The 27060-nt window shown below is 40.4% G+C and overlaps 2 protein-coding genes and 1 long non-coding RNA gene across 7 annotated transcripts; 2 read left to right on the top strand and 1 right to left on the bottom strand.

Annotated features, from left to right (window-relative positions):
• Positions 1-714: 714 nt before the first annotated feature.
• Positions 715-4450, top strand: LOC116620236. Its single transcript, XR_007307657.1, has 3 exons — positions 715-933; positions 1354-1401; positions 3945-4450. It is a non-coding gene; the product is annotated as an uncharacterized LOC116620236 (long non-coding RNA).
• A 131-nt stretch (positions 4451-4581) lies between these two features.
• Positions 4582-9755, bottom strand: LOC5516077 (ribosome maturation protein SBDS). Its single transcript, XM_001636187.3, has 5 exons — positions 9526-9755; positions 8446-8575; positions 7209-7409; positions 5166-5330; positions 4582-4937 (listed from the first exon to the last, which is right to left on the bottom strand). The coding sequence occupies exons 1-5, from the start codon at positions 9654-9656 to the stop codon at positions 4809-4811; spliced, it is 756 nt and encodes a 251-aa protein (XP_001636237.2). The 5' UTR covers positions 9657-9755; the 3' UTR covers positions 4582-4808.
• Positions 9756-11027: 1272 nt separating this feature from the next.
• LOC5516139 (cytosolic arginine sensor for mTORC1 subunit 1) lies at positions 11028-26796 on the top strand. 5 transcript variants are annotated; one of them, XR_004297083.2, is made up of 10 exons: positions 11028-11658; positions 11907-11977; positions 12928-13115; positions 19644-19791; positions 20402-20525; positions 22308-22406; positions 23264-23346; positions 23908-24002; positions 24673-24767; positions 25534-26796. XR_004297083.2 is itself a non-coding variant. In XM_032385940.2 (9 exons), the coding sequence occupies exons 1-9, from the start codon at positions 11525-11527 to the stop codon at positions 25588-25590; spliced, it is 999 nt and encodes a 332-aa protein (XP_032241831.1). In that variant the 5' UTR covers positions 11028-11524; the 3' UTR covers positions 25591-26796. The 5 variants fall into 5 exon arrangements, 4 of the variants coding, with proteins under 4 accessions (XP_032241831.1, XP_032241832.1, XP_048582466.1 ...); XM_032385940.2 differs by lacking the exon at positions 23908-24002; XM_048726509.1 differs by lacking the exon at positions 24673-24767 and having other exon boundaries at positions 11029-11658; positions 23908-24018.
• Positions 26797-27060: the final 264 nt, after the last annotated feature.

Raw genomic sequence — 27060 nt, forward strand, 5'->3', positions numbered from 1 at the left:
TTAGGAGTTCCATGTTTTATTTTGACAGAGCGGTACCAGGCAACGTAAGATTTGTGGGGGGGGGGGGGGGGCACAATACAGAAACATGGAGAAAATATGGGGGGGGGGCACAGCCACGCCCCTTCTGGACAAAACAATACAACAACAACACTTTTTATTTTCTTTGTTCAAAGTTTACATATATGGGCGAGCATTCCCGCAAAAAGCATAGCATATAATCCTCAGTGAAATGTTGTTTATTATTATTTTTAAAACCTAAATTGCATCATAAGAGCTCCTCTCCACCAGAAGTTTTATATATAGTATTTATTTATTTATTTATTTATTTATTTATTTATCTATTTATCTATTTATCTATTTATCTATTTATCTATTTATCTATTTATCTATCTATTTATCTATTTATCTATTTATCTATTTATCTATTTATCTATGTATTTAATTATTTATTTATTTATTTATTTAATTAATTTTTAGGGGGTCTGGGGTTCTCCCACGAAAATTGTGAAAATCCAGACTATAAAAAGGCTCGGAAATTGATCAGAATACCTGCTTCAAAAGAAGGCCCTCCCCTAAACCGTGTTAAAAAATTGAGGCCCTCCCCCAAATTGGCATTCAAAAAATTGCAACCCTTCCCCCAAACATAGCAGCCCATCCCCTTATACCAAAATGCATTTCCATCGTCCTTTTTTTCTCTCTTCCGGTGAAAATGCTAAATAAGTCGAAAAGAAAATTCATGTGTTTTGATTTGCTATATGACTCGGATACTCGCATTGTTGTGTTTGTGGTTTGAAAATAGTAATTTTAACTGGTTTGTTAGTGGCTCTAGAGCGAGTTTACTAGAGTACCTGCCGAACACGATACAACAACGCTGATACTGAAAACCGCGCGAGTTCGCTAAACAACAACCACTTCAGCCAAACATCCCAAAAGGTAGGTCGGATTTCATACTCCATTCTTGAATTACATTCCGAATTTAATCTAAGGAACATAACATGTCAAATACTGTTACGTGAATGAATAACGCGATTGTGTTCACCAAATATAACAAACCAAACATCACTCTAGATATTTTTGTCACTTGACATGAATACCGCATAGCAAAACAAAAACATTATTTTTCTTGACTTTGCGTACACAGTCCTTTTCTAGTTCAATTCCCTCCAATACAAATCCGTGTTCCCCCAACATTGTTTGCTGATGGTACTTATTTTAGAAAAACAATACATCGGTATAAATTGTCTTTATTTTTTATTTGCATGGAAAGACTTCGTCAACCGTGCTCTCATTTGATTTCTTGAAACACATTTTTAATATTCTCATTTATAATACCTCTCCTCTACTTCCCTTAAGTATGGTCATGGTCGGCACAACAGAAAAATCTCCAACCAAGCTTCACTGGTAAGTGTTCAAGCGGTTGATTCCGTCCTGCGTAGAGCTTTCTGTGTCTGCGCATCATGGAAAGCGTTTGTGAAACACTTGTCGCAGGCGTGAATACAAGAAAAATTCTGACCTGTTTACGAGGAAACACTGGCGCTTCAATAACAAAATGAAGACGTGCAGCTCATACTTAACGTAATAACTAAAAAAATCTTGACCTGTTTACGTAAATTATTGTAAACATTTTTTGCATCAAGATAAAAAAAATAGAAACGCGGCTTTCTTATCAGCGTAAAAAGATAGTTGCGCAGGGGAGGGAGGTGGAGGAGAGGCGGTTAGGGCGAAGTGAACAATAAAAACACTTTAGCCCTTGTCGATAAAATAAAATAAAAAGTTTCTCGATAAAACTACCTAGACTTTAAACAGAACAAACAGAAACTTTATTTCTAAAATAGCGGGAAAAGCGAGTTCATATTCAAACTGTTCCCGTCCTAGCTAGACCGTAAAACGAATTTCACGTCGTTGTTTGGCGGAGAGCGGTTTTAAATCTATCGGACAGAACGCATTTTCACGCACGGCTTTCGGATTCCTAAATTAATTCCATTGTTTTCTACCATCGCCTCCTCGTTGCCGTATTGTTATCTACATGAAATGAACTGTCTGATACATTTCAGCCGTTTTCCTCCAAAACACGACGTGAAAACCGTTTCATGGTTTAAACGAGGACAAGCCCCCTTTTGGTCCAATAAGGCAGAAACCAGGCCTTATTCTTCCTTATTTGCAACCATAAAAACGTTTCTTTTTTTTTTCTAGTTTGGAGTTCACGTGATTACGGAAGCCCATGAGGGCCACTCAAGGTTTTCGTTAACAACATCTCACCTTTCGGTCACGACTTTGAACTATTTGCGTCACGACAACTCACTTTGAGTGTCACGACAAAGCACTATTTGATTATCGCTTAAAACATTGCAGGTTTAGTTCACCATATCGCACTTTGTGTCTCAAAACATCGCACTTTGTGTCTTAAAAAACTCATCATTTTGCCTATGCTTAAAACATTTCAGTATATCGTTCACGACACTCAACTTTGTGCTTATAACATAGCAACTATTTTCTATTGCATAAAATATTTAACTTTGTGCTTTATAACATGGGACTTTGTGTCTAAAAAAATCTCGCGATTTGCCGAATGCGCAGATCATTCCAGTTTTTGTCTGTGCATTAAATATTCAACTTTGTGCTTGATAACATGAGACTTTGTGTCTTAAAAAATCTCGCGGTTTACCGAATGCGCAAATCATTTCAGGTTTTGTCTATTGCATAAAATGATTCTTGTAATTTTTGAGGTGAGCTTACCCCCAGGGGCTTCGTAAACTTTATGACTTGTAAACAGAAGAGAAACACATTTTCTGTGACCATCTTTAGTTGGTTGAGCAGGTCCCTGAAAAGAAACTAACTTTCCTCGATATCAGACCCCCAAAACGACAACGTTTTCTTCATATAGAACACAAAATATGTTGTCGGCAATTTTGTAACCTGCACACTATAGTGTCATTTAAATGGATCTGGTACATGTCTATTTTTTCTCATTAATACAGAAGGTCACGTGACCTTGTTAGCATGAAAACGAGGCTCAATATTAAAGACTATCATACCATTCTCGTACCGTATTTTCAGTATACAGCACAGTAGTTAACATATCTCTTGAAAAGCGAATCATCATCTTTGCAAGAGACAAGGTGGTGTTGGGAGGGGGGATGGGGGCTGGAGAAAATCCATCCATCCCTCTTTCGTGCCTAAAATACAAATTCCGCATCGTTTGGTCCAAAGAAAAAAAAGCCCCACTACGGAAACTGTAGGCTTCTCTACAAGATCTTCTGAATTGTCATTTCTCTGACAAATAATACACAGCTTAAAAACAACTTTGCCATCATTAGATTCAGAGAGGTTGGTTGCCATTTCAGAAAGAGGCGGGAGAGGAACGTGCTCCACTACATACTCTGTAAATCCAATATGGCTGACCTCAAATATGATGAGAGACTCCGCTGACCAAATATATTCAAAAATACCGCTGACTAGCAAGTGTGCAGCATGTATGTCGTTCTTGCAATTTTGTTTCATTTAATAAGTGCTGACTTCAATAGAACAATTATAAATTTATCATTTACTTCTGCATTTCTGCAATAATACTATTCTGTGCTTCATGTTTTGCCTAGAGGTTCTAATCAATATAAACCACCTAAAAAGCCACCCTCAATGTTTTTGTTATTAATGCTTAGGATTTAAATATACGGCCTCGTTTTCATGCTGCAATTTACGGGGCCTTACTATACCAACCCCCCGCGAGCGCTGGTGCAGGTTACAAAATTGCCGACCACGTTTTTTGTGCTCAATAGGTTCCCCTTAATAAAACTAGATAGGTGGTTTGCTTTCACCACGAAAATCTCACGGGACTTTGATTCATGATATATGCTCCCTGACGATAAACCAGGCTAGGATCAGGTATAAACACATTTTTTTTGTTGCGATTGCTATCATCGTCATTGCTTTTCTTCCCACTCCAGGTTTTGGTTCCCTTCTTCCTTCAATAGCTGGTCTCCTTGGACGTGGAATTGGAGTTTTGTTGGAACTGCCTGTCGGGAAGGTGAACACCAAACAGCTGGCAACGAGGGTCAGATGAAGGCCACGCCTTCGCAGAAAAGTCCTAGTCCCGTGACCACCAAGTTGGAGGGAAAAACTGAGGACTAGGGATCAGTCCTGCGATCGTGTTGTCCGCGAGGAATTGAGGACCAAGCACTAATCAAGGACTAGTCCCATTTGTTGGCGGTGATGTCTTATAATACAGCCCCTCTCCCTTATGGTACAATTAGATAGGAAGCTGTTTTGAGACTGTTTAGAAATGATAACAGTGAAGAGTTATAAAGGGATACTAGTAAAAAAAAAAAATTTAGAAAGTCAAAACACGTGGTAATTTTTTTTTATATCAAAACAGATTGTTTGACTTAGAACCACTCTATTCTATATATGTATGTATCCACCAAAAATAAAATAAAAATCAACTGTCAAACTATGTCCGGACCCTCTAAGGGGACGACCATTTGACTTTTGCGGGGGGGGGGGGGGGGGGGGGGGGAGGCGCTTTTTTTGGATAAAAATATCCTGCACCAATTGGTGGACAAAAAAATATCCTGCAACGCCAAATGCTTTGAAAAAAATTTATAGAGGTTTGGCTCACATTAGTTTACAACTGAATCAATGGCATTTTTATTTTTGTTTTTAAATATCTCTTAAATTAATAAGAGGAAGAACCCAATATTAGACACTTGCATATTTTTGTTTCTCAGCCGAATAACCTCTAGCATGGAACAACAGGTCATTTACTATTCTTGGTGACAAACAGCTTTTCTTCGCAAGACTACTGTAGGTTATTACTCTAGTCTCTCATCCCCTTCTTGCACGTCTTTTAAACTAAGCACCTCCATGTTGCCACGCCCTCGCGTCTCGGCACGTAGTGTCTCATCAATACTTCTGTAACAACCGGGGTCAACCAAACAGACCTACAAAGAGACATACAATAAAAATAAAAACGTTTTTAAATTAGCACCATTCTATTGTTTCAAATACTAAAAAAAATAGGCAAAATAACAGAAAATGCCTCATAGCTGATCTGGTAAGAATACAAGAATACTAAGTTTTCCAAGATGTGATTCCAAGCATTGAGTGACCCTAATGCCCACTAGAAAATGTCGGTAATGAAAATTAAGAGATAATGCAGGTTTACTTACAATTTCCAGGTCCATATCCCATTCTTCGCTTTCGACTTTTGTCATGAGGGGTCTCAACTTTTCCTGGACCTTCTTGGCATCTTTACCCGGTAGGACCAGACGAAGACGCATTTGGGCACGGTCTATCTGCATGGTCTCCTTTAATTGCCGAATGACTTCAAGCGCCTATGATAAAATAAACAGCATCTAAAGTGGAACTTATCATTTGTGGCAGGGGGTATCATACATCTGACATTTCATTACATCACATGCAAATAAGGCCAACAAGACAAAGTTTTAAAGAAGGATAGCCAGTTATATGTGTTCTAATGACATATATGATAAGAATGCAAATGGACTGCCATTTAATGTTCTAGTGAGCATAGTATTTCCCTGCCTCACTGACGGCTGGATAATTGAAGTTGGTGGCGATCAACCAAACCCCGCATAAGATCCCATATTAAAGTGCAATAAATTTTACTATGGCCACTTTGAAAGTTTTGTTAAGACCGCTAAAAATGTGAGAACCATGCTTTTTTATTGATGTAATCATCACTAACCAATCAGAGAGAGGCAAAGAAATGGTTCAGAGCCCATTCAAACCCCGCATAAGATCACATATTACATACTAGTATCAATTTATTATATGGCTTATTTTTAGATATTTGTACGAGAAGGAAAACTTATGCTGCTAAAGTGAAAGAAGGAACTCTTTCTGGATCTACAAGTCACGAGTGCTCAACTCCAATGCTCGGAATAAGGAGTCGATTTGTAAAATGACCATGGAAAATTGCTTTTTACGCCGATTTAACCGACTTTCACATAAAAACATCAATTCTTTTATGTTATTTCATTTAGATTAGTTATGTTCACGGAAAATCGTCTTCAAACTCCCTGTTTTATGATAATTTTCCGCCATAATGATTGCAACGCGCGCCACAATTTCAAGTTTGCTGAAATTATATTTGTGATAGAAAAAGGTAGCAAATCGTCTCTTTATACGGGGAATAAAGGCAAATCACTTGAGGAATTTACCTGCATAATGAATCCTCATTCAAGAGAAGTATTTTAGTGAATATATCTTACTGTCTGTGGAGAATTCAAGTAAAAGAAAACATCTCTACGATCAGTTCGAGTAGAAAGTAACAATCAATTGGGACAAAATTATTTCACAAAATGTGTTGGTCAAAATTCAGAGGATGTCTTTATTAATTAGAAGTTCTGAATTTGTGGATGATTAAAAGCATTGTGTGGAAATACGAGCTGGATTTCACTGAATGGTCATTGCAAACAAAATCTTCACGAACATCAGCGAAACTGTCAGAAGCAACGAAAAAAGGTAAACAAAGTTGGAAATTATATTGAGGAAAAATAAATAAGTAAGCTTACGTAATAAAGCTCACTGCCAGAATATTAATATTGAAACTCATCGTTGTAAAGATGGCAACAAATTGCTATTACAGTGCAACCTTCTTGTTGTTGATTTTCTCTAGTGAGTTGTCTGTCCGGAAAATTTTTTGTAATGACCGCGGTCGTTACAGCAGGATTCGGACCGCTCAACAGCCAATCAGCGTGCGCCATTCCACCGGAAGTGGTTATTGCTATATAATAAAGTGCAATAAATACTACTATGGCTACTATAAATGCTACTATGGTTTAGAGCCCATTCAAACACAGCAGAATCCTCCTGGTTGTGAAGTTTGTTCCTATCAAAAGAGTGATTCTCCTTTTATTAATTAGTTAATTGTCTTGGTCGCCATGACAGCATGTGTCACCCTGTAAATTTGGTGGAAATTAATTGTCACCAGTTTACTTCTGGAGGTCCGACGGAAACCTCCGAGATATCTAACAGGCCATCCGCTCTAAATTATTAACCACATCCTCAAAAAGACTTCAAATAGACACACTGCTTTCAATATTTTGAAATGTTTTTCACGTTTTCTGTTAAAAATCATGGGAGATTGTTAGGTAATCAACTGGAAGTAAACTGGTGACAATGCAGCTTTAATATTGGTAAAAAAACAAATAATAAAAAAAAAGTTATGCCCTTGTTTCAATAATTACCTGTTGCTTAGAGCTTCTTGTTGGAATGACAGAGTAGTGAATATCCTTCATCGCACGTTCAATGACTCCAACAGGGTAAGGACGTTTTGTCTCTGGGTTGACACATTTATCTGCTACTATTGTCGCAATATCTCGGAATGATGACTCAAGTTGTTGATTTCTTTCTTTTTCTGATACCTGGAGTTCACCTTTAGCTAGAATCTAATAAACAAAATAAACTAGCTTACCGATCCGGTATGAAATCTGTCGTTGTAATTTGTCACTAGTGATTAGTGACAAATTACCGGATAGTGATGTTCAGGCCTGATTTCTAGCTGGGCTTTTACGGTCACTTCTCTATTTTATTCCATTATTATTTTTGTAGTTTTCTTGAGTATCTATTGTAACTTTATTTAATGATTTTCTTGTTAACTCATTACTGTTGAATCTGTTGTATCGCGACCAATGTTTTCAAAACATGATTTGTTTTAGTTTTTTGTTCCATCAGTAAAACCATTCTGAGCCAATGAGCTTTGTGCACTTCCTTGGCTATCCTCTGGACGAAAACCAGACAGTGTCGTGACAGAAAGCCAGGCAACTGCACTAGGCAAGAGATGGCAGAATCTGATTGGCTTAGAATAATTTGACTGGCGGAACAGAAAATCCTAAAAGACAAAAACAAATCATGCTTTAAAAAGGCTGTATTGCGATACAAAGGATTCAACAGTAAAGTTGGAAATAAAAATGGTTATGGGTATCCAGCAATAGCTACTTAGAGGCATTTTGAAATGGTGTCTCTTTTTTGAAAAAATCTTTTTTTGTGCCATCAAACATGTGTGTGTATGAAATACATTTTCAACAAGGTCCCCTTACCCTTCCCAAGTTTTGTCAATGCTACTCAAGGATCAAGCATGAGAAATAGGTCAGGAGAATGAGTTTCACTACCATGAAATCACCGTGCACATAAAGGAGGCTGGTCACATCACAAAGTGAGACCAACATCCCTGGTGTGCCTAGTTTGTCCTTTGAAGCCTGCTGTGTATTGATTAGAACTGCTGTCTCCGCTCAGTCGCTGACAGCAGCAATAATGTTCTCAGGAGAATACTTATTCCACTTTTTGATATGTTAGTTTTAAATATGGCTTTCCATATCCCCGGCACAATCTTGTTAAAAAATATGACAAAATTTCAAGGCATGAAATATAAAATCTTTGTTAAAACTCATACAGGTGTATTTTTCTCATAAAACTGGTACTAACCTTAAGACATATATCTGTTTGGTTGTCAGTGCCGAATGCTCTAACAAGGTCTTCATTCTTGGCGACTTGGCCTTTGGATACATTAGTAAAGACTGTGTGTGTTTGAAGGACTTCATCTATATCTTTTTCCCTAAAAAACAAACAAAGATAGCATAGTAAAACATGCTGGGAAAAGAGAAGTGACAAATTGCATTCATACATTAAAGTCCAACTTCTTTTCTTGGTATACTCATGAATTGATTCAAGGTCATTACTGATTACCATAGTCCTTATGTGAAGAACGATATTTCCTTATTTCCCTCCCCCTCCTCTCTTTTTGTTCATGCCCCCCCCCCACACATTTATTTCCCCTTCCCCCAATGTCGAGGACCAAGTTCCCAGGTGTCTGACAACAACATAATTGAAAGGGGGAGGAGTGGGTCTGAGGCAAAGGGGGTGGGTTAGAAAGGTGTTTTGTCATGACTTGAACACATGGAAAGTGTTTTTCGTTGAAAAAATTAACGACATTCAATTCGCTGATTGTAGCAAGGCAAAGAACCTACCCAATCACGAAACAAAGTTACTCTGTATTTCAAGTAGCGGTCTTACAAAAAAAGCATCAAATCTAGAAGATTCTTGCATCAGCTGTTCTGGACTGTTACAAGTACTAAAGAATGTTTATGCTAAGGAAAGACTTTGATGACGAGTTCTATGGTTTATAGAAGCCATCAGTCAATAATACAAAATTACAAAATCAATTAATAAATAACACTTGCTAGAAGTTACAAAGATATAGATCTTCAAGAAAGATGGAAGAGTAGAAATATTCCATTCATCACGTTTATAATCACAACTTTGATTTTGACATAACTAGTCACATGGAATCACAGTCTAAGTGCAAAAGCAATAATTGGGGAATTCAAAACATGACCTTACACTTTTGAAGTAATTCAGTGAAAAGAGCGACATCTCCATGACAGAATAGAAGAATATAAAACCCAGTAGAATTATTTAGTTTAACAATCCTCAAAATACCGAAGAATAGATCTAGAACAAGACGTGTACGTGACTTATTGTAGAGAAATGAAGTATAAAACTTACACGTTGGTCCTCCAAGACATAACTTTGTTTTTGTAGCAAGCAATCTCAAATCTTTTCCCAGACTTTTTTAGCCTCACAACTGCAACATTTGTAAGTTTGACTTGATTTGTAGGCGTGAAGATATTCGCCATAACTAACGGTAAATGTGAAATGGATAAAAAAGGAAAAATAATATTATATTATATAGAAATTTATGGCGACTTCGATTTACACTGTGGGAATAACCGCTGACCTCAGCACATTGTACTGTGACAATCCCGACACTGGAGGGGAGGGGGCAAGGACTCAATATGCAACCTCATGGAAATACCACAGGCATCCAGGAGGTGAGGAATGTTCAATTTGTAACCATGACAAAGATACGGTCGATAAAGAATGCGTTGCACGGGCTATAGGATAATTTGACTACAAAATGAAGTCTTATGTCTTGTTAGTGTTGAATAAAACACGTATCCCTACTTCAACTGGATGTATTTGCCTTGGTTTCGCTCCCAACTCCTTAACCTGGGACAACCACCTCAAGTACATTCACAATAAGATCTCCAAGCGACTAGGCTTGTTAAAAAGGACAAAGAAATTCCTGTCACTTAAAGCAAGAACCCTGTTCTACCATTCGCTCATACAGCCAATATTAGACTATGGTGCTATCGTCTGGGGCTCGACCAAAAAGCAACACATCGACGATATGGTCAAGTTCCAGAAACGATGTGCGCGGGTTATCCTCGATAAGAAATGGGATGCACCTTCAAAACCACTTTTTGAAGAACTAAATATTGTCCCCTTCGACAAAAGAATAATCTACCTACAACTTGTTTTGCTCTTTAAGGCAATGAACAATATGACCCCATGCTATATCAGAGATATGTTCGTTAAGTGTAGTGATGTACATAACAAGAACACTAAAAATGCAGCAAACCATAACTTAGTACTTCCAAAGGCTCGGACTACATTAGGAAAAAACAGCTTTAAGTTTGTAGCAGCTAAAAGGTGGAATGCATTGCCACTAGAAATCAAAGAAGCCAAGTCAATCACCGCCTTCTCCGCAAAACTAAGAGAATACATCACAACTCTGTAAATAAGTTTATAAATCAGCAAAGGATTGTTATTGTAAATAGTTTCGTCAAAGATTTTGCTGTAAACAGATTTGTAAATAGCTTTTATTAATTTTGTTTCTGTTGAGGGCCATGCTTACATTATCATTGTGATATTAAGTGAATCCCTTATTAAAAAAGGCATCTCTCTCTCTCCCACACAGCGAGCTCTGTCCCTACGAGGTAACTTGACCCCCAGCTGCGCATTTTTTCTCTTCTTCTATCAAATAGTGGTGAAGAGAAAAAGAGGTCTCGTGCTCCACTGATCTGCTCTCGAATTCTCACAAACAAATACACCTCGGTTTTCAAAACTCAATAAAGGCACGCGAGGAATTTTTTTTTTCGTAACACCGATTTTATACAGCCCCACCCCTCCCTAGATAAAACGGAAATAAATAACACATGAAAACGAGGTTAGGTTGTCTTGCCTTGATCTGTTCAGTAAATATATCTTCTGCATATTTTAGAATTTGGAAAGAAAACTTATCGAGAAGCCAGAAATAGCTATTATCACTCTATCTATTCGAAGAGAGGAAGCTGTGCGGTATCTGTGCATTGAGCGTTGGGTTACAATTCAACACAGCAGTGTAAATCCACTCCAAAAATGCTCGAAGGTGCTGACATTGACGGGGATAAGTCGCAAGTTTAGGGCAAGTGTGTCTTCGTACAGGAAGCGTAACTGTAAACTCTATACGGGGCCAGGGTCACAGAGTACGTAAGCTCAAGCTAAAAACACAAACACAACTGTTGCGAGTGTAATTTGCAAGCGAAGGGGACGATCAAGATCTTAGAGAGAGAGAGCAACGGGGTATTTTGTCTGATGTTCTCTTGCGCTTCACAGCTAGCCGTTTGAGTAAGACGTCCCGGGATTCTTTGTACTTGTATATCTCGTGGATGTGTCCAAAGTTATGAATGGTTTTACGGACTCTTCGCTAGAGTTACACATTCTAGAGCACAAACTTCGGGTAACCAACGTGAAGAAACATGCGATCAGCAACTATATGCACGCACTGGTCAAGATTTCCTTACTTCCACACTCCAGGTAGATAACTTAAAATATTGTTTACTATAATGTGCTTTCTTGGAGTAATTGTTTTATTGGTTTGCTTGCTATTCATTTTGCATGTGTTTATAGATGGGTGGTTAGTTTTAGATTTATTGATTTGGATTTGTTGGCTGTGTAAACCTGCTATTGTCGACCACATGAAAAGAGAATAACATTCTTTTAATGTTTTGCGTAATATGTTGATACCGAGGTGCTAGAAATAAGATCATTCCTTTCTGTTGCAGTCCAAAGTTTTTTAGTTTTACAGAGACCCGCGATGGATATACTGTTATCGCAGAAGATGAGCTTTACCGAGGTGTGTTGATTATGACTTATTTTTTTCTGAATTATAGGCGTTACACCAATTATATAACATAGGATTATTAAACATTTATTAGATGGTGAAAGGTTCATTATATGTTTCATAGGTTGTGTGCATATGATATTAACTAGTATCTATGGTTTTGCCTTTAGAGTAGAAGGTTTAAAAAAATCAGCAATATAGTAGTTTTTTTAGTGTGGGAAAGAAAAAACAATTTTCATAAAATCAATTAATATATTTATAATTCCTCTTAGTAGAGTGTCCAACATATTAACTTTTAAATCATTTTTCTAAAAATAAAGAGGTAAAATCCTCCCCCCTCCAAATAGTTGTTATTGTAAATTAGACTTTTACATTTTTGGGATTCTTACATCTATTGCCCAGCATGAAAATGCTTCAAATAGATACAAATATCCACAAAATACCACAAATCAAGAATTTTGTTTTTCAAATCCTCTTGTCAGAACTCAAGATTTTCAAGGCAAATTGTATTAATTCCAACTAAGCCATGATATATGGTTGTCCTCTCTATCCTAGTGAACTTGATATTACAAAAAAACAATTACATATAATAAAAATAGTCCTTCCTGCTGCAACCTTGATGGGTTGGGATTCAGCCCCACTAGCTTTCTTTTGCCTTAATCGTTATTTGGTCAAGTACAGTAAGGGTATCTTTACATGATCCTGAGGTTGAGCACCAAACCCAGCTAAAGGTCAACCCTGGTTCAATCCTATTTCCATAACCTCCTGTAAACCTTTACATGAACCAGGGACACTTCCCTGCATGAATCTGCCTCTAACCCACATTAATTTTCCTCCTGGGGCAACCTGGTTCTCAGATTGGGTTGATCGTTGGAAATCTGCCACATTTGTTAATTTTCCCATGTAAACACAAGTTCACTAGCCAGCATAGGCTTATGTTACATTTACTATTTTGTTATCAGAGCTGCCTGTAGGAGAGTGTATTGATGTAGCTGACCCCCTCTGGAGAGTGTTAACAGTCTCAGCAGGGGCACTTGGCTCATTAAACTTGACTGGCATAAGCAAGATTGTCAAGAGTGTCATTTCCCCTCTGGCAGATAACAAGATTTCTGTACTTATAATCTCCACCTACCAGTCAGATTATGTGCTAGTAAGTTCTTTTATTTGTTTAATCATTTAGTAATTTCATTTATTTATTTGTTTGTTTGTTTGTTTGCTTGCTTGCTTGTTTTTTTTTGTCTGTATGTTTGTTTGTTTACAATCTCCAATGTTAAAATAATAGAACACATGATTTAGAGTAGCATAAAAGAGCTTATATTGTGAATTAGATGGGGATAGGGGAAGGTTGGGGAAGGGTGACACTTTTAAAGCCCTTAAATGTGTTGTGCTCTTTCTACTGCCTTTTTCCCCCTGCCAGAAATAAAAGATAAGTTTGACAAAGGGGAGGATGGGGCAAGGGGGTTAACCTATCCCCACCCCCACCCCTGAGGGCTAACCTATCCCCACCCCACACCCCCAGGGGACTAACCTATACCCACCACCCACCCCCAGGGGACTAACCTATACCCACCCCACACCCCCGGTGGGCTAACCTATCCCCACCCCTCACACTGGATAGAGGGTGTACTGACATTAGTGTTGCCAGGGGCTCATGAGTAGGGGCAATCATCTGTATTATATAAGTGTCCAAGCGTTTCCAAGGATCAGGCTATTTTTAGACGCGCGCCCACGAACGGGCCAATCAGCTACTTTACCGTTGGTCGCGCGCGAGTGACGTGAGGCTGCACACGCAAATTGCAGTTAGGAAGAATATTTTTCTATCCATCATCCGTCCATTTTGTTTGTTTACCAATAAAAATGCAATTTAGAATAGGTAGGTTTGGATTCATATCAAAAAAGAGAGCAACAAAAGTCAAAGTACCAAAGAGAGAACATAGCTTTTTACCTGAGACTGCGGGTGCAGTTGAGCTCAGCCAAAACGTCAACTCAAAGGTCGAATCTGATTAGCTCATCTGCGCGTCTTAAAATAGCCTGATCCTAGGAAACGCCGTGACACCAATATAATACCAGAATGTGGGGAAGTTGATTGCCCCTACTCATGAGCCCCTGGTGTTGCTCAGTAACAACGTTGCTACGCTGATGGCGTTGAGCACGCGCGTACAAAACACCAAATTCGTCAGTCGCAAGCTTTCTTGAAATAAAAGAAACAAAAATATGCACTCAAAGTTCACAAAAAGGACTTTAACTTGATCTCAACCTTACCTTATTTCCCATGTTTGTAAAAACAAACAAACATTCCGCGAAGATTTTCAAGGCAATGTTTTTAAAGCCCAATTGTTCAATTTCCACTATATCTGTGCACACTGCAACACCGGTTGCAGACGCTCGCGCACGCACTAAAAATCTTATTTCAGAGTATGTATCCGAATTTATAAAATACTATTTCAGTTTTGATCATGACATGACAGATATCGTTCCTAAGAAGTGTAAATACCACAAAACAATATTAAAAATTTGTTTTTAAACTTCATTTCAATTTCATTATCAGATCATCTGAGATATCAGCATGTTTGAGCAGGCTGTCTGTGCACGCGCGGGCTTTGTTTTACTTCCGGTTCTGCGTTTTCTAAAAAAAGTTTTTATTGTCGCGAAATTATTTCAAAATGCAATATTTTTTCATTATTCCTTATTATTGAAATCTCCTTTATATGGCCAAGCATGGATTTAGCGTTAATCTAACAGAAACAGAAATTATATCAAATAATCTGGATTTCAGGACCTTTGAAAAATCGTCAAAATATAATTCCTGAATCATTTCTAAAACACATGCTTGGCTTAATGCGCCCACCTCTCAAGATTCATAAAACGTATTCAATTTTTATTTTCGAGCAAGTTTATTTGAAATATTTGCTTTTTTCTGTGTCTATGATGTCACACAATGGTGCCACGGGGTAACGTCATCATAACAGTCAGCACACTTTTGTTGGTCAACTTGGCAAATATCAGACACTTTCTACAAGGCTATATTCACTTTTCCTAAGCAACAGATGTCAGTACACCCTTAAAATTTTAGTTGAAATGTATGAGTCTACATTTTTAAGATTTTAATGCTTCAAAATGTAAATTATTATATACAAAATTCCCCTCATATTTTTCTATTGTACGACGGTCAAGTGCTAAGTGACTTTATTATCTCAAAACCATGACGTCATACAACGTCACGCAATCATACATAATACAACATCCCCCTTTCAGTTTACACAAGATCATGTCCATAAACTTATAACTAACAAACTTGAATTGGAACGGTCTAAATGCTAATTTGCATCCACACTAAATAATCATCATAATCAGGTGTTCAGTGACACTTGTGAACGTCCAACTAATAATAAATCATGTCTGGATTATTAGTGGGCTTTAAAAGTCTGCCCGACCTTCTAACTACTGCCTTAGATGGGCTAGGGGAGGGAGACGCAGCAGGTCCTGGCGATCCTTCTCCTCCTTCGCGTACTGGTGGTCGGTTGGAAGGGCTCGGTAGGGAGCTGGACTCTCCAGATGTCGCCACTGGTTCATGGACTAACGCTCTTCTGTTCCTTCTGATCTCTGAGCCATTTTCTGTTACCAGTTGGTAGGATCTCGGGCTTGCAAGTTTCTTCTCTATCTCTCCGTACCTTTGCTGGTCCCTTATGAACACCTTGTCCCCTTGGTGGAGTGTTGGGAGTTCCACAGCTCTGTGGCGAGAGTTGTAGTTACTGGAGTAGCGCTCTCGATATTCTTGTTCTCTCTTAAGCAGCTGTTCTTGGTCGATCTTTCGGGGTTTTAGGTTCTCGGGGACCGATGGCAACTTGTTACGCAGTTTCCGCCCCATCAGAATCTCACTAGGGGTTAGGCCGTTGGCCAGGGGGGGCAGAACGGTATGCTAGGAGACCAAGGTGTGGGTTTGTGTTCTTTCGCAGGATGTTCTTGGCGGTCTGAACCGCTCTCTCGACCTCACCATTTGCTTGTGGGTAGTGTGGAGAGGAGGTGATGTGGGTGAACCCCATGTCCTTGGCAAAGTTGGTAAATTCCTGGCTAACATACTGGGGTCCGTTATCCGAGACGACTGTGTCCGGTATTCCGTGCAGAGCAAAAATCTCGCACATGTGGCGCGTGACTGCAGCTGAGGTAGTTGATCCTAGCTTTCAGGATTCAAACCATCGGCTTGCGTAGTTGACAACGATAAGGTAGTCGGTCTGTTCTAGTTCAAAGAGGTCTGTACCGGCCCGGCTCCATGGTAGGTTTGGGAAAGACAGCGCCATAAGGGGTTCTCTTCGCTCTGGTCTGAGTTTGGCGCAAGTTTGGCATCTGTTGACCGTTGCTTCTATCTGTTTGGTTATGAGCGGCCACCACACCGAGGAGCTCGCGCGCCCTTGGCACTTGGTAATGCCAAGATGGCCTTCATGTAATCATACATCAGGATTCCTCGGTTGACCGTCAAGTGTTGCTTCTTCTCCCAGTATGGCTTCAGGAGTGGTAGGGATGGCATAATGGGAGGCCATCCCTCTAAGCAGTAGGTCTTCACCTGCTTGCATATGGCGTCGCAGTCCTGGGCTTCCTGGATGTCTTTGAGGCGCCGTTCCGTTGCAGGTAGGGACTCTAGGACTGATTCGCTGTGTTCTTCTAATTCCTCGATTTGTTTTAAGTCCTGGGGAGTGGGACTGCTTGTGGGTGCACGAGACAGGGCGTCTGCTGTGTTTTGGTGCACTCCTTGCACGTAAGTGACCTCTGGTGAATACCTGGCCATTCGGAGGCGAAACCTCAAAACCCTCGGGGGCAGCTTGGAGAGGTCTGTGCTTGAGAGAAGGGGTACCAGTGGGCGGTGGTCCGTTTCTAGGGTGAATGGTGTCCCAAGGATGTAGTCTGAGAACTTTTCACATGCCCACGTGGCGGCCAGCGCCTCCTTCTCGATGACTGCGTATCGCTTCTCCGTGTCGTTTAGAGAGCGTGAAGCGAAGGCAATTGGGCGCCGGTTACCGCTGCTGTCGCTTTGCAGTAAGACTGCTCCAAGCCCGTCCTGGCATGCATCGGCAGCGACGATGCTTCGTTTGTTTGGATCGTAGTGTGCCAGCATATCTGTAGAGGTCAGTTTCGTCTTGATCGCCTGAAAGGCCCTTTCCTGAGGCTGATCCCAAAGCCACTGCTGCTCTTTCTTAAGTAGCTGGCGTAGGGGCTCATTGATGGTTGCTAGGTCGGGTATAAATTTGGCCAGCTGGTTGACCATACCATTGAAACGCTGGAGCTCTGTCACAGTGGTAGGTCGGGAAAAATCTTGGATTGCTTTGGTTTTCTCCGGGTCTGCTTCTACCCCATCCTCCGAGATTACATGCCCGAGAAACTTCATGCGCTGTTTAGAGAACTCACATTTCTCGTTCAATGTGACTCCAGCGTCCTTGAGCCGCTGTAACACTTTTCGGACACGGCTGTCGTGAAGCTCCTGTGTCGGCCCATGTATGAGGATGTCATCCATGTGACAAACTGTGCCATCGAGGCCCTCTAGGATTCGAGACATGGTACGCTGAAATATTTCAGGGGCTGAGCTGATTCCAAATGGGAGGCGGTTGAAGCAGTACCTGCCAAATGGTGTGACAAAGGTGGTGAGCAACCGAGACTCCTCGTCGAGGGGTATTTGCCAAAATCCAGAGTTGGCGTCTAGCTTGGTGAAGACTTTGCTGTCCTTAAGCTTTGCCAAGTTCTCGTCGACACTTGCCATAGGGTGGATCTCTCGTTTTACTGCCTTGTTCAGCGGTGTCAGGTCAACGCAGATCCTTACATCACCATTGCGCTTGGGAGCGATCACCATGCCTGAGCACCAGTCTGTGGGCTCACTTACTGGTGAGATTACCTTCTGACGAACCATGGCCAGTAGCTTCTCTTTGACCTTAGGGAGAAGTGGGTGCGGTACACGTCGGGGTGTGTATAGACAAACTGATACTGCGTCCGGTTTCAGAGGTATCTTGTACTTATCCTTCATGAGGCCCAGCCCTTTGAATTCTGCCTTGAAATTAGGGGCGGTCTCCACATTGTGCACTGCTGCTGACGGTATTAACAGCTGGAGTGCCTGGATTGCTGACTTGGAAAGTAGATTCTTAGATTGGTTCTTCATGACGTAAACATTTTCGCGGTGTGTCCTCCCTCCGACTGCAAATAAGGCGTCTGTTATCTGTCCTTTTATCAAGTGGGACAAGTTCACTCCACCGGGTCCTCTGAACATGCTTGTCGCCTTGTCCAGTCGCCGGTTTTCCAACCACGGTGCCTTGTCGCCAACCACTGTCACCTTTGACCCACTATCAAGTTTCAAGGTACAGGGGTTGTGGTTTATGAGCACTTCCGCTGACCAGAATTCATCGTTGGTGGTGCTCACTTCGCCCATGAAGTAGCAGTCGTCTAAATAGTAATCTTCCTGGTAGCTTCCTTCCTCTTCTCTATTTACTTCATGCACTTGTTTGTTTGACCGACAGACTACGGCGTAGTGGCCTGTTTTGCCGCAGTTACGGCACTTTGCATCCTTAGCAGGACAATCTTTCTTGACATGGTCTGCCTTTTTTCCACACCAGTGACAGGAGGTGGAGGAGTTATGGCTTCCCGGGGTTGTTGGTCTACGGTCTTGGGTTTGCCTTCTTTTGTTGCCGTTTGTTTTTTGTTGTCCACCGTTGTTACCGTTGTTACCCCGGCCCTTTCTTTGGTTGTTTCTTCTGTTCGGCTGCCTCTTATCTGTATGGTGAATGGTTTCTGTCTGGCTCGAGTATGGTTTCCCGCTTATCACTTGTCGGTGAGTTCTTGAGATCTCGGCAGCTCGAAGGCTTTCAACCACCTTATCTAGGCTTGGCACCGGCCGTTCCCTTAAAAGGCGTTCACGTCCACTCTCATCGGTAGTACCTATGACTATCCGATCTCGGATGAGAGAGTCCTTCAAGTCACCGAACTCACAAGAGTTGGCTAGATGACGCAGGCGGACGACATATTCGTCGACGGACTCGGAGGGCTTCTGTGTTGCAGAGTTGAAAACAAACCGTTCATACAGCACGTTGCGTTGGGGTACAAAGTATTTTCTAAGCTCTTCTATAATCCTCTTCGGGTCTTTCCTGTCGGCGTTGGTCAGGGTGGGTAATGAGTTCATTATCTTCTTGCTTTCAGGGCCCATTACCGTGCAAAGTGTTGCGGCTACTATTTCCTTGCCTGGAGGGGATGTCAATTTCGACCTTAGATCGGTAGCAATGGTATAATAGTCCCATGAGGATTCGAAGTCCCGCCAGTTCTCCACTACGTCTCCCTGTAACGACATTGGGGGTGGGGCTGGGATCTGATATGTAGCCATTACTGTAAATGAATTCGCACAATAACAAAGACAGATTGATAATTTTATGAAGTAAATAACGCTTAAAAAATATCTGAAAAAATATGCGCGAAAAAACGTCGCGAAAAAGAACGTACTAGAAAATTATAGCGTATCATACATAATACAACATTTTCTACAAAACTGAGTAGGTTTTGTTTGAATCCTGATACTTAAGATCCCAGTTACAACTAGCTTTGTTTTCCTGTTGATCTTGATTTCCAGTATTTCCTTTATTTTTTTCCCCTAAATTCTAAATCCCAGTTCTAAATGAGGTTTTGTAAAACACATTTGTTTTGTTCTCAGGTAAAAGACTTAGATTTGCTTTCTGCAATAAACTGTCTCTCCAATAACTTCAAGGTCTTCATGGACAAAGGCTCTCGTCTTGAGCCTGTTTCTCCTACATTGCAAGAGAAAATGAATGCTATGCAACACCCAAGCACTGCCCCGCCAGGTGGGGATACCTGTGGTGAAGCATTACCTCCCTACCCATACTGCATTGTGTTTCAATTCTTACTATAATTTTACGGATAGATTTGCAGTATAGTATTTGATAGCTTAGGAGCATTTTTATGCATTTTTCTGAGTGATAAACCTTGATATTGGGTGCACTTTAATTTACCTTACCATGTTTTATTTTTATTAGGAGATTTTTTATCCAAAATCTTGAGAGAAGCTGAGTGTTGTTCTAGTATTCTTCAAATAAAGAAAATCCAAGAATACAACTTTGATTCGGAAAGTTGTTTTCAAGGATTCCTGCACTATGCTTTTCAAACAACAAGCCAAGTTTTAAGTATTTTTGTTTCAAGTTTGTTATGTCTGAGATGGGTGGGATAGGTTGGAGAAGCTTCAACTGCTGTAGAATCAGTAGTGATATACAGGGCCGTAGCAGGGGGCATGTGCTCCCCCAATAATTTGGAAAATTATACGAAAAGGAGTAGGGGCGTGGCTGTGCCCCCAGTATTTTCTAAATGTTTCTGTATTGTGCCCCCTAACATTTCGAGGACTGCTACGTCACTGATATAGTAAAAAATCTTTTAACCAACTTTTGTTTTCCTTTGCAGTTAAACCTCGGCCAATTACTCATCCATTTGTCTGCCCACTTAACAAGTTTTACATTTCAAGTCTGGACATGAAAACCCTACACCAACTGACACCTATTATACTAGACCTCATGTTCTACTCAAAGTAAGTGAACGCCCTACACCAACTAGCACCTTACACCAACTAACACCCTACTTCAAATAACACCCATCATACTAGACCTCATGTTCTACTCAAAGTAAGTGAACGCCCTACACCAACTAACACCCTATACCAACTAACACCCATCATACTAGACCTCATGCTCTACTCAAAGTAAGTGAACGCCCTACACCAACTAGCACCTTACATCAACTAACACCCTACTTCAAATAACACTCATTATACTAGACCTCATGTTATACTCAAAGTAAGTGAACGCCCTACACCAACTAACACCCTACACCAACTAACACCCATCATACTAGACCTCATGTTCTACTTAAAGTAAGTGAACACCCTACACCAACTAGCACCTTACACCAACTACAACACCCATCATACTAGACCTCATGTTCTACTCAAAGTAAGTGAACGCCCTACACCAACTAGCACCTTACACCAACTAACACCCATCATACTAGACCTCATGTTCTACTCAAAGTTAACGCCCTACACCAACTAGCACCTTACACCAACTAACACCCATCATACTACACCTCATGTTCTACTTAAAGTAAGTGAACGCCCTACACCAACTAGCACCTTACATCAACTAACACCCTACTTCAAATAACACTCATCATACTAGACCTCATGTTCTACTCAAAGTAAGTGAACGCCCTACACCAACTAGCACCTTACACCAACTAACACCCTACTTCAAATAACACCCATCATACTAGACCTCATGTTCTACTCAAAGTAAGTGAACGCCCTACACCAACTAACACCCTACACCAACTAACACCCATCATACTAGACCTCATGTTCTACTCAAAGTTAGTGAACGCCCTACACCAACTAGCACCTTACATCAACTAACACCCTACTTCAAATAACACTCATCATACTAGACCTCATGTTCTACTCAAAGTAAGTGAACGCCCTACACCAACTAACACCCTACACCAACTAACACCCATCATACTAGACCTCATGTTCTACTTAAAGTAAGTGAACGCCCTACACCAACTAGCACCTTACACCAACTACAACACCCATCATACTAGACCTCATGTTCTACTCAAAGTAAGTGAACGCCCTACACCAACTAGCACCTTACACCAACTAACACCCATCATACTAGACCTCATGTTCTACTCAAAGTAAGTGAACGCCCTACACCAACTAGCACCTTACACCAACTACAACACCCATCATACTAGACCTCATGTTCTACTCAAAGTAAGTGAACGCCCTACACCAACTAACACCCATCATACTAGACCTCATGTTCTACTCAAAGTAAGTGAACGCCCTACACCAACTAGCACCTTACACCAACTAACACCCATCATACTAGACCTCATGTTCTACTTAAAGTAAGTGAACGCCCTACACCAACTAGCACCTTACACCAACTACAACACCCATCATACTAGACCTCATGTTCTACTTAAAGTGAACGCCCTACACCAACTAGCACCTTACACCAGCTAACACCCTACTTCAAATAACACCCATCATACTAGACCTCATGTTCTACTCAAAGTAAATGAATGCCCTACACTAACAAACACCCTACACCAACTAACACCCCACACCAACTAACACCCATCATACTAGACCTCATGTTATACTCAAAGTTATTGACACCCTACACCAACTACCATTCAATGTACATACATGATACACATAGATGCCTATACAACACTTTCGGTATTATAGCAACACTGTTCTTGTTACTCAAAAATTAAAACTACATATTGCATATAATTTTATCAGTTCACGACCACAACGTGGAGAAGATTTTGAGCAGTTCTTTCACCTGTCAATTGTGGATGGTGATATTTCACTTTTGCTTGATGAACTTGCACTTTCAAGGTAATAATACATCATCGTTTTCATACCGTAAATGCTTAAATAAGCACACAGGGGGCATCATTTATTTGATGGGGTTTCACGGAGGGCTCTGATTCAAGGATGGGTCCTAATATGAAGCTGGGGGCCTATTTTAAATTAATACTTCTACTTCTTATGAGTAGATCATATTGTTTTCAATCGTTTGTATTTTGTAAAATAGACTGAGCATCAATAAGACAAACAAATCGACCACGAATCCGCAATAAAGCCCATAGAAACTCTAAATAGCTTTTCGTTACACGTATTGTATACAACATTTTGTTTCGGCATCATCCAGTCTACAGTCAATGCAGTTATTCAGATACAGTTCTTCCGATCCAGTCAGAGATTTTGGGGCCCATATTTCTATTTCCCTGTCAATCAGTAATGGTATCCACAGCGATTTTGCTGCAAAGTATACAAAACGTACTGAAGGCAAACAAGGCAAATAGGTGCTTAAATTACCCTAAACTTCAAATTACATCAATGAGGCCGCTTTTGCATAAAAATGGACGAAACTTTAACAACAAACAGATACATTTTCAAACTTCATGGCAAAATTCATTTTAGTCATATCTAAAAAAAATTACTGCAGGCTGTCAGTCCCCCAGTGCCCCACCCCCTGCTACGGCCCTGAGAATATAATGGCAATAACCAGGTTCCTAGTCCTGTTTAATAGGGTAAAACCACGCATATCTCGCAATTCTTTTCACCCCTTAGAAGTTACATTCTAACTACATCATCCAGCTATGATGAATTGAGTTAGTAAGTCTCCTTGAAGGCAGACGTTCCAGATTTTACCGTAACATGGGGTAAGTTTATGTCACTTCTTGTTCCAGATTTCCTAAGGGCAGTCTGCTGACATGTAACAGTGAGGAATGCTGGCGCATGATACGTATTGGGGATCATCCGCTTGGTTTTGGTGAGTAATACAACAAGGAACATGAAAGCTTGGTTTGTAATGGTTCTAGGATAATGTTTACTCCTTAATGCCTCACCCATGACATAAAAATTTATATAAGCGCCGGGGCGCTTTTTCAAGCATTTCAACATCCCCATGCCTTCCTCCGACTCTTTGTGATTCACGCGTGAACCCGAGGTCAGGCCGCAAACCTCGTCATCTTGTCAACGTTTTGTCTCCTCACCTCCCAAAGAGTTGTTGGAAGGCTTGGGAAAGCTGACTTGTGGTAATGTCAGATTCAGTTTTGTCCAATGACGTGTAAGGTGTTGCATTGTGGGTAACAGGGGACCATGCTGTTTTGCTACAAGCATGCACCACGATAATACCAACCAGAATGCTTTGCAGTGATAATAGCATGCTGTGCACGTCCCTAACCAGAATGCCTTGCAAAACTAACTGGTCTTCAGTAATAACCCAGCATGCGTTATGATGATCCTAACCAAAAAGCACTGCGACACTACCAATCTGCAAATGATATTTCAAGTTAACCAGCATGCTAAGCAGATAACCTGTTGCCTCCAGATGAGTGCGGTGTAGCAGCAGAGATAGCGGAGCCCCTGGCGGATGCGCAAATGACAGCGTACTACCTCAGTACCTACGCCTTGGGCCATACTCTGGTATGTTGAGCGGTGGGTGAGTCAAGCGCGCACAGACCAGACAATATCCGTGAATTATCGAGGCTCTGTTATAAGCGAGACATCACAATAAAACGTCTTTGGAAACCTTTGTCAAAGACTTTGGGTCTGACTTGTGTGGCTCCGGGTCTGACTTGTGTGACTCTGAGTCTGACTTGCGTGACACTGGGTCTGACTTGCGTGACTCTGAGTCTGACTTGCGTGACACTGGATCTGACGTGCGTGACTCTGGTCTGACTTACATGACTCTGGGGGCTAATTTCCTTGTCATTTGTTCTGACTTTCGTGACTCTGGCTCTGACTTGCGTGACCAGGGGTCTGACTTGCGTGACACTAAATCCGACTTGCGTGACACTGTATCCTACTTGCGTGACACAGTTTTTTTGTGTATATTTTGAATATCTTATCAATTTGAAAAATATAATTATCAATTTATTATTAGGATGGATTAAATCTGCAGTGATCTTATTCAGAGTCTGCGAAAAAGCTCACTTCGTTGTTTCTGTCTGCGCGCGATTGTCTTATGCACTTGCAATCCTGAGCTCATATGGTGAGACGGGCTCCCTGTGTCAGAAACCTATGACGGCCCCCCTGTGTCAAGGTTAATTTGATGGGTATCCTGTGTCATATTGTGGTTTACTGTTGATTGTAGAGCAGACGGGGGTTGTGGCGCAGGCCTCGGAGCCTTTAGCTGACGCAGACATCATTACTTTCTGTATCTGCTCTTACAAATATGATTACCAGCTGGTATGTATTGGAAATTCTCTAAAGAAGGCCAATTTCGCCAACTCCGCCATTTCACGCCCCCGCTAAATACCGAGCAACTCAACATATACATTTCTATCGGCTAAGAAGCGAATAACAAATCGAATTCCGTCGATAAAGTATCAGACTTCAATATTGAAGGATTATTTTGAAGGGTTATTTTGCAAAAAAAGGACTGTTGTATTTTCAAATGTAACATCCTAAGCTTAACTTCGGAATAGCGTGCCACATAATTGGGTTCCATTGTAAATGATGACTTGTTCTTTAAAAATTAAGGCGTGAAGTTGTTTTGTGAAACATTTGTTGGCAGGGTATTTTGGAGTTCCTCCCAATTACAAAGGAACGTCATGTCGACACTTTCCAACGTGATTCTGTGATATTGTATACGTTAACCAGGATTTAATTGATTTATTGGTCTACAAAATCAGAATGGAGTAAATACGAATAAGCATCCCATGTCGTATCCCTCAAGGTGTCCTATCCTAGCTCCCAGAGATTGTTTAGATAGAGAATCTCAAAATGGTGAATTTCCGATTTATGGACATGATGATATTGTGGTATTTAATATTTTTACATGACATTATGTCTATGACGCCTCCCTACAATCGTCCCGCCCGTACCACTACCCCTACCCCGCCCCCTAACGATTATAAAAACCTTGCCAAGTCCTAACTCGATACTGATACCTTTCATATTTTATTCAGTTTTATATGAAGTGTGTGACTGTCTCTTCTTCTTTTCTCAACAGATTCCAGAGTCCGAGCTACAGAATGCTTTGGATATTTTAAATCCCTTAAAAGTGTGACAAGCATCAGAGAAAGATTATAGGCATTTACTTAATAAAAGGAAAAATGCTTCTTTAATTAGCCCCGAACAATAGGATACGGATTACTTAGTGAACGATAGTGAGAAATAAAACAAATAATCCTTAATAAACTTCAAAAGACTAATAAGAAATTAGAAATTTTCAAATTACTCGAAATATCAGTTTTGATTATTTGTTGTCTAACAAACATTTTTGTTGTCTAACAAACATTTCTACGACGGGAGTTTGAGGGGCAAGAAAAAGTAGTTACCAGGACAGTGAGAATGAAAGAGGATGAAATTCCTGTATTTATGTTGTACAGTGGAAACTCGATACAACGATGATAACGATCACCGATGTCGAGTACGGACAACAGCAAAAGGAATTAATATGTTGATATGTGGGAAATGATCTTAACGATTACTCGTTATAATGTTGTAATGTGTTTGTCCATTGCATATCATCATTATATCGAGGTTACATTGTATATCAAATGTATTTGTAAAATTCATTATTTATTCTTTGCGAGTGAAACCAACCCTGGCACAGTATTCGGATCATATGTACACCCCTGTTAACACCAAACAAATCTGCTATCACTAAAGCGTGGGGAGGGTTTGAATAGATAGCAGTGAAATGCTGGGGTTGATGAATTATTAAACAGTAGCATTAACTTTTGATACAGGTGTCTACTAATAAGCCTTGAAAACACATGGACATACTTTTGTCAAGGCATTTACTTTCATTTTAAGGCAGGGCGGGGCAATACAGAAACATCAAGAAAATATTTTGGGGCACGGCCACGCCCCTACTGGTCATTTCCTTATATTTTTTTAAAATATTAGGGGGGGGGGCGTGCCTCAAGTACCCTACCCCTGTCTCGGGTGACAAGGAACTTTTTTTTCTCAGTTTTTGGCGCACGGAAACAAGCTGTTGCTATCTGCATTTTAGCATGAAAAAGTTAACATTTCCGTCCATGCATTTTCTTTTCTCTAGGGGCGTAATGGAATGCGACCCGATTACCGATTGGATAACAAAGAGAAGCATTCACTGTATTGTATTTATTTACTAGTGGGATAAAATACTTGATTACTTTAAAATACTACTTTTAAGTGTTGAAAAACATGTATCTAAGTACGTTTATATATTTTGTACTTATTGTACTTATTTACGGGTTTAATAAATATGTTTGATTTTATAAAAAAACATAATCTCGAAATATTCAATATTCTGGGTACACTTGTAAACGTTCCTGGAAACCTCATGTCGAACAACTATGCAAAAAGGCTAATACCCGCATATCCCTACTAAGCCGTATTGCTCCTCTCCTGACGTAAGCTGCCGCAATACATTACTACAATGCCTGCATTCATAGTCAGATCCTCTACTACGTTATCGCATGGGGCAATTCCTACGATTTCAGTGGACTCTCGTCTAGACATTGGTAAGGCTTCCGGAGTTTTTTTTTTT

Source organism: Nematostella vectensis, chromosome 4 (genome assembly GCF_932526225.1).
Source record: "Nematostella vectensis chromosome 4, jaNemVect1.1, whole genome shotgun sequence".
In the NCBI taxonomy this organism is placed as follows: domain Eukaryota; kingdom Metazoa; phylum Cnidaria; class Anthozoa; order Actiniaria; family Edwardsiidae; genus Nematostella; species Nematostella vectensis.

Coding starts and splice junctions, on each gene's coding strand:
- LOC5516077 (XM_001636187.3), bottom strand. CDS start 9,656: ATGGCGAATATCTTCACGCCTACAAATCAAGTCAAACTTACAAATGTT. Junction 8,576..9,525: donor ATGTCTTGGAGGACCAACGT/GTAAGTTTTATA, acceptor TTTGTTTTTTAG/GGAAAAAGATATAGATGAAG. Junction 5,331..7,208: donor CAAGAAGCTCTAAGCAACAG/GTAATTATTGAA, acceptor ATTTTATCATAG/GCGCTTGAAGTCATTCGGCA.
- LOC5516139 (XM_032385940.2), top strand. CDS start 11,525: ATGAATGGTTTTACGGACTCTTCGCTAGAGTTACACATTCTAGAGCAC. Junction 13,116..19,643: donor ACCAGTCAGATTATGTGCTA/GTAAGTTCTTTT, acceptor TTTTGTTCTCAG/GTAAAAGACTTAGATTTGCT. Junction 22,407..23,263: donor GATGAACTTGCACTTTCAAG/GTAATAATACAT, acceptor TTCTTGTTCCAG/ATTTCCTAAGGGCAGTCTGC.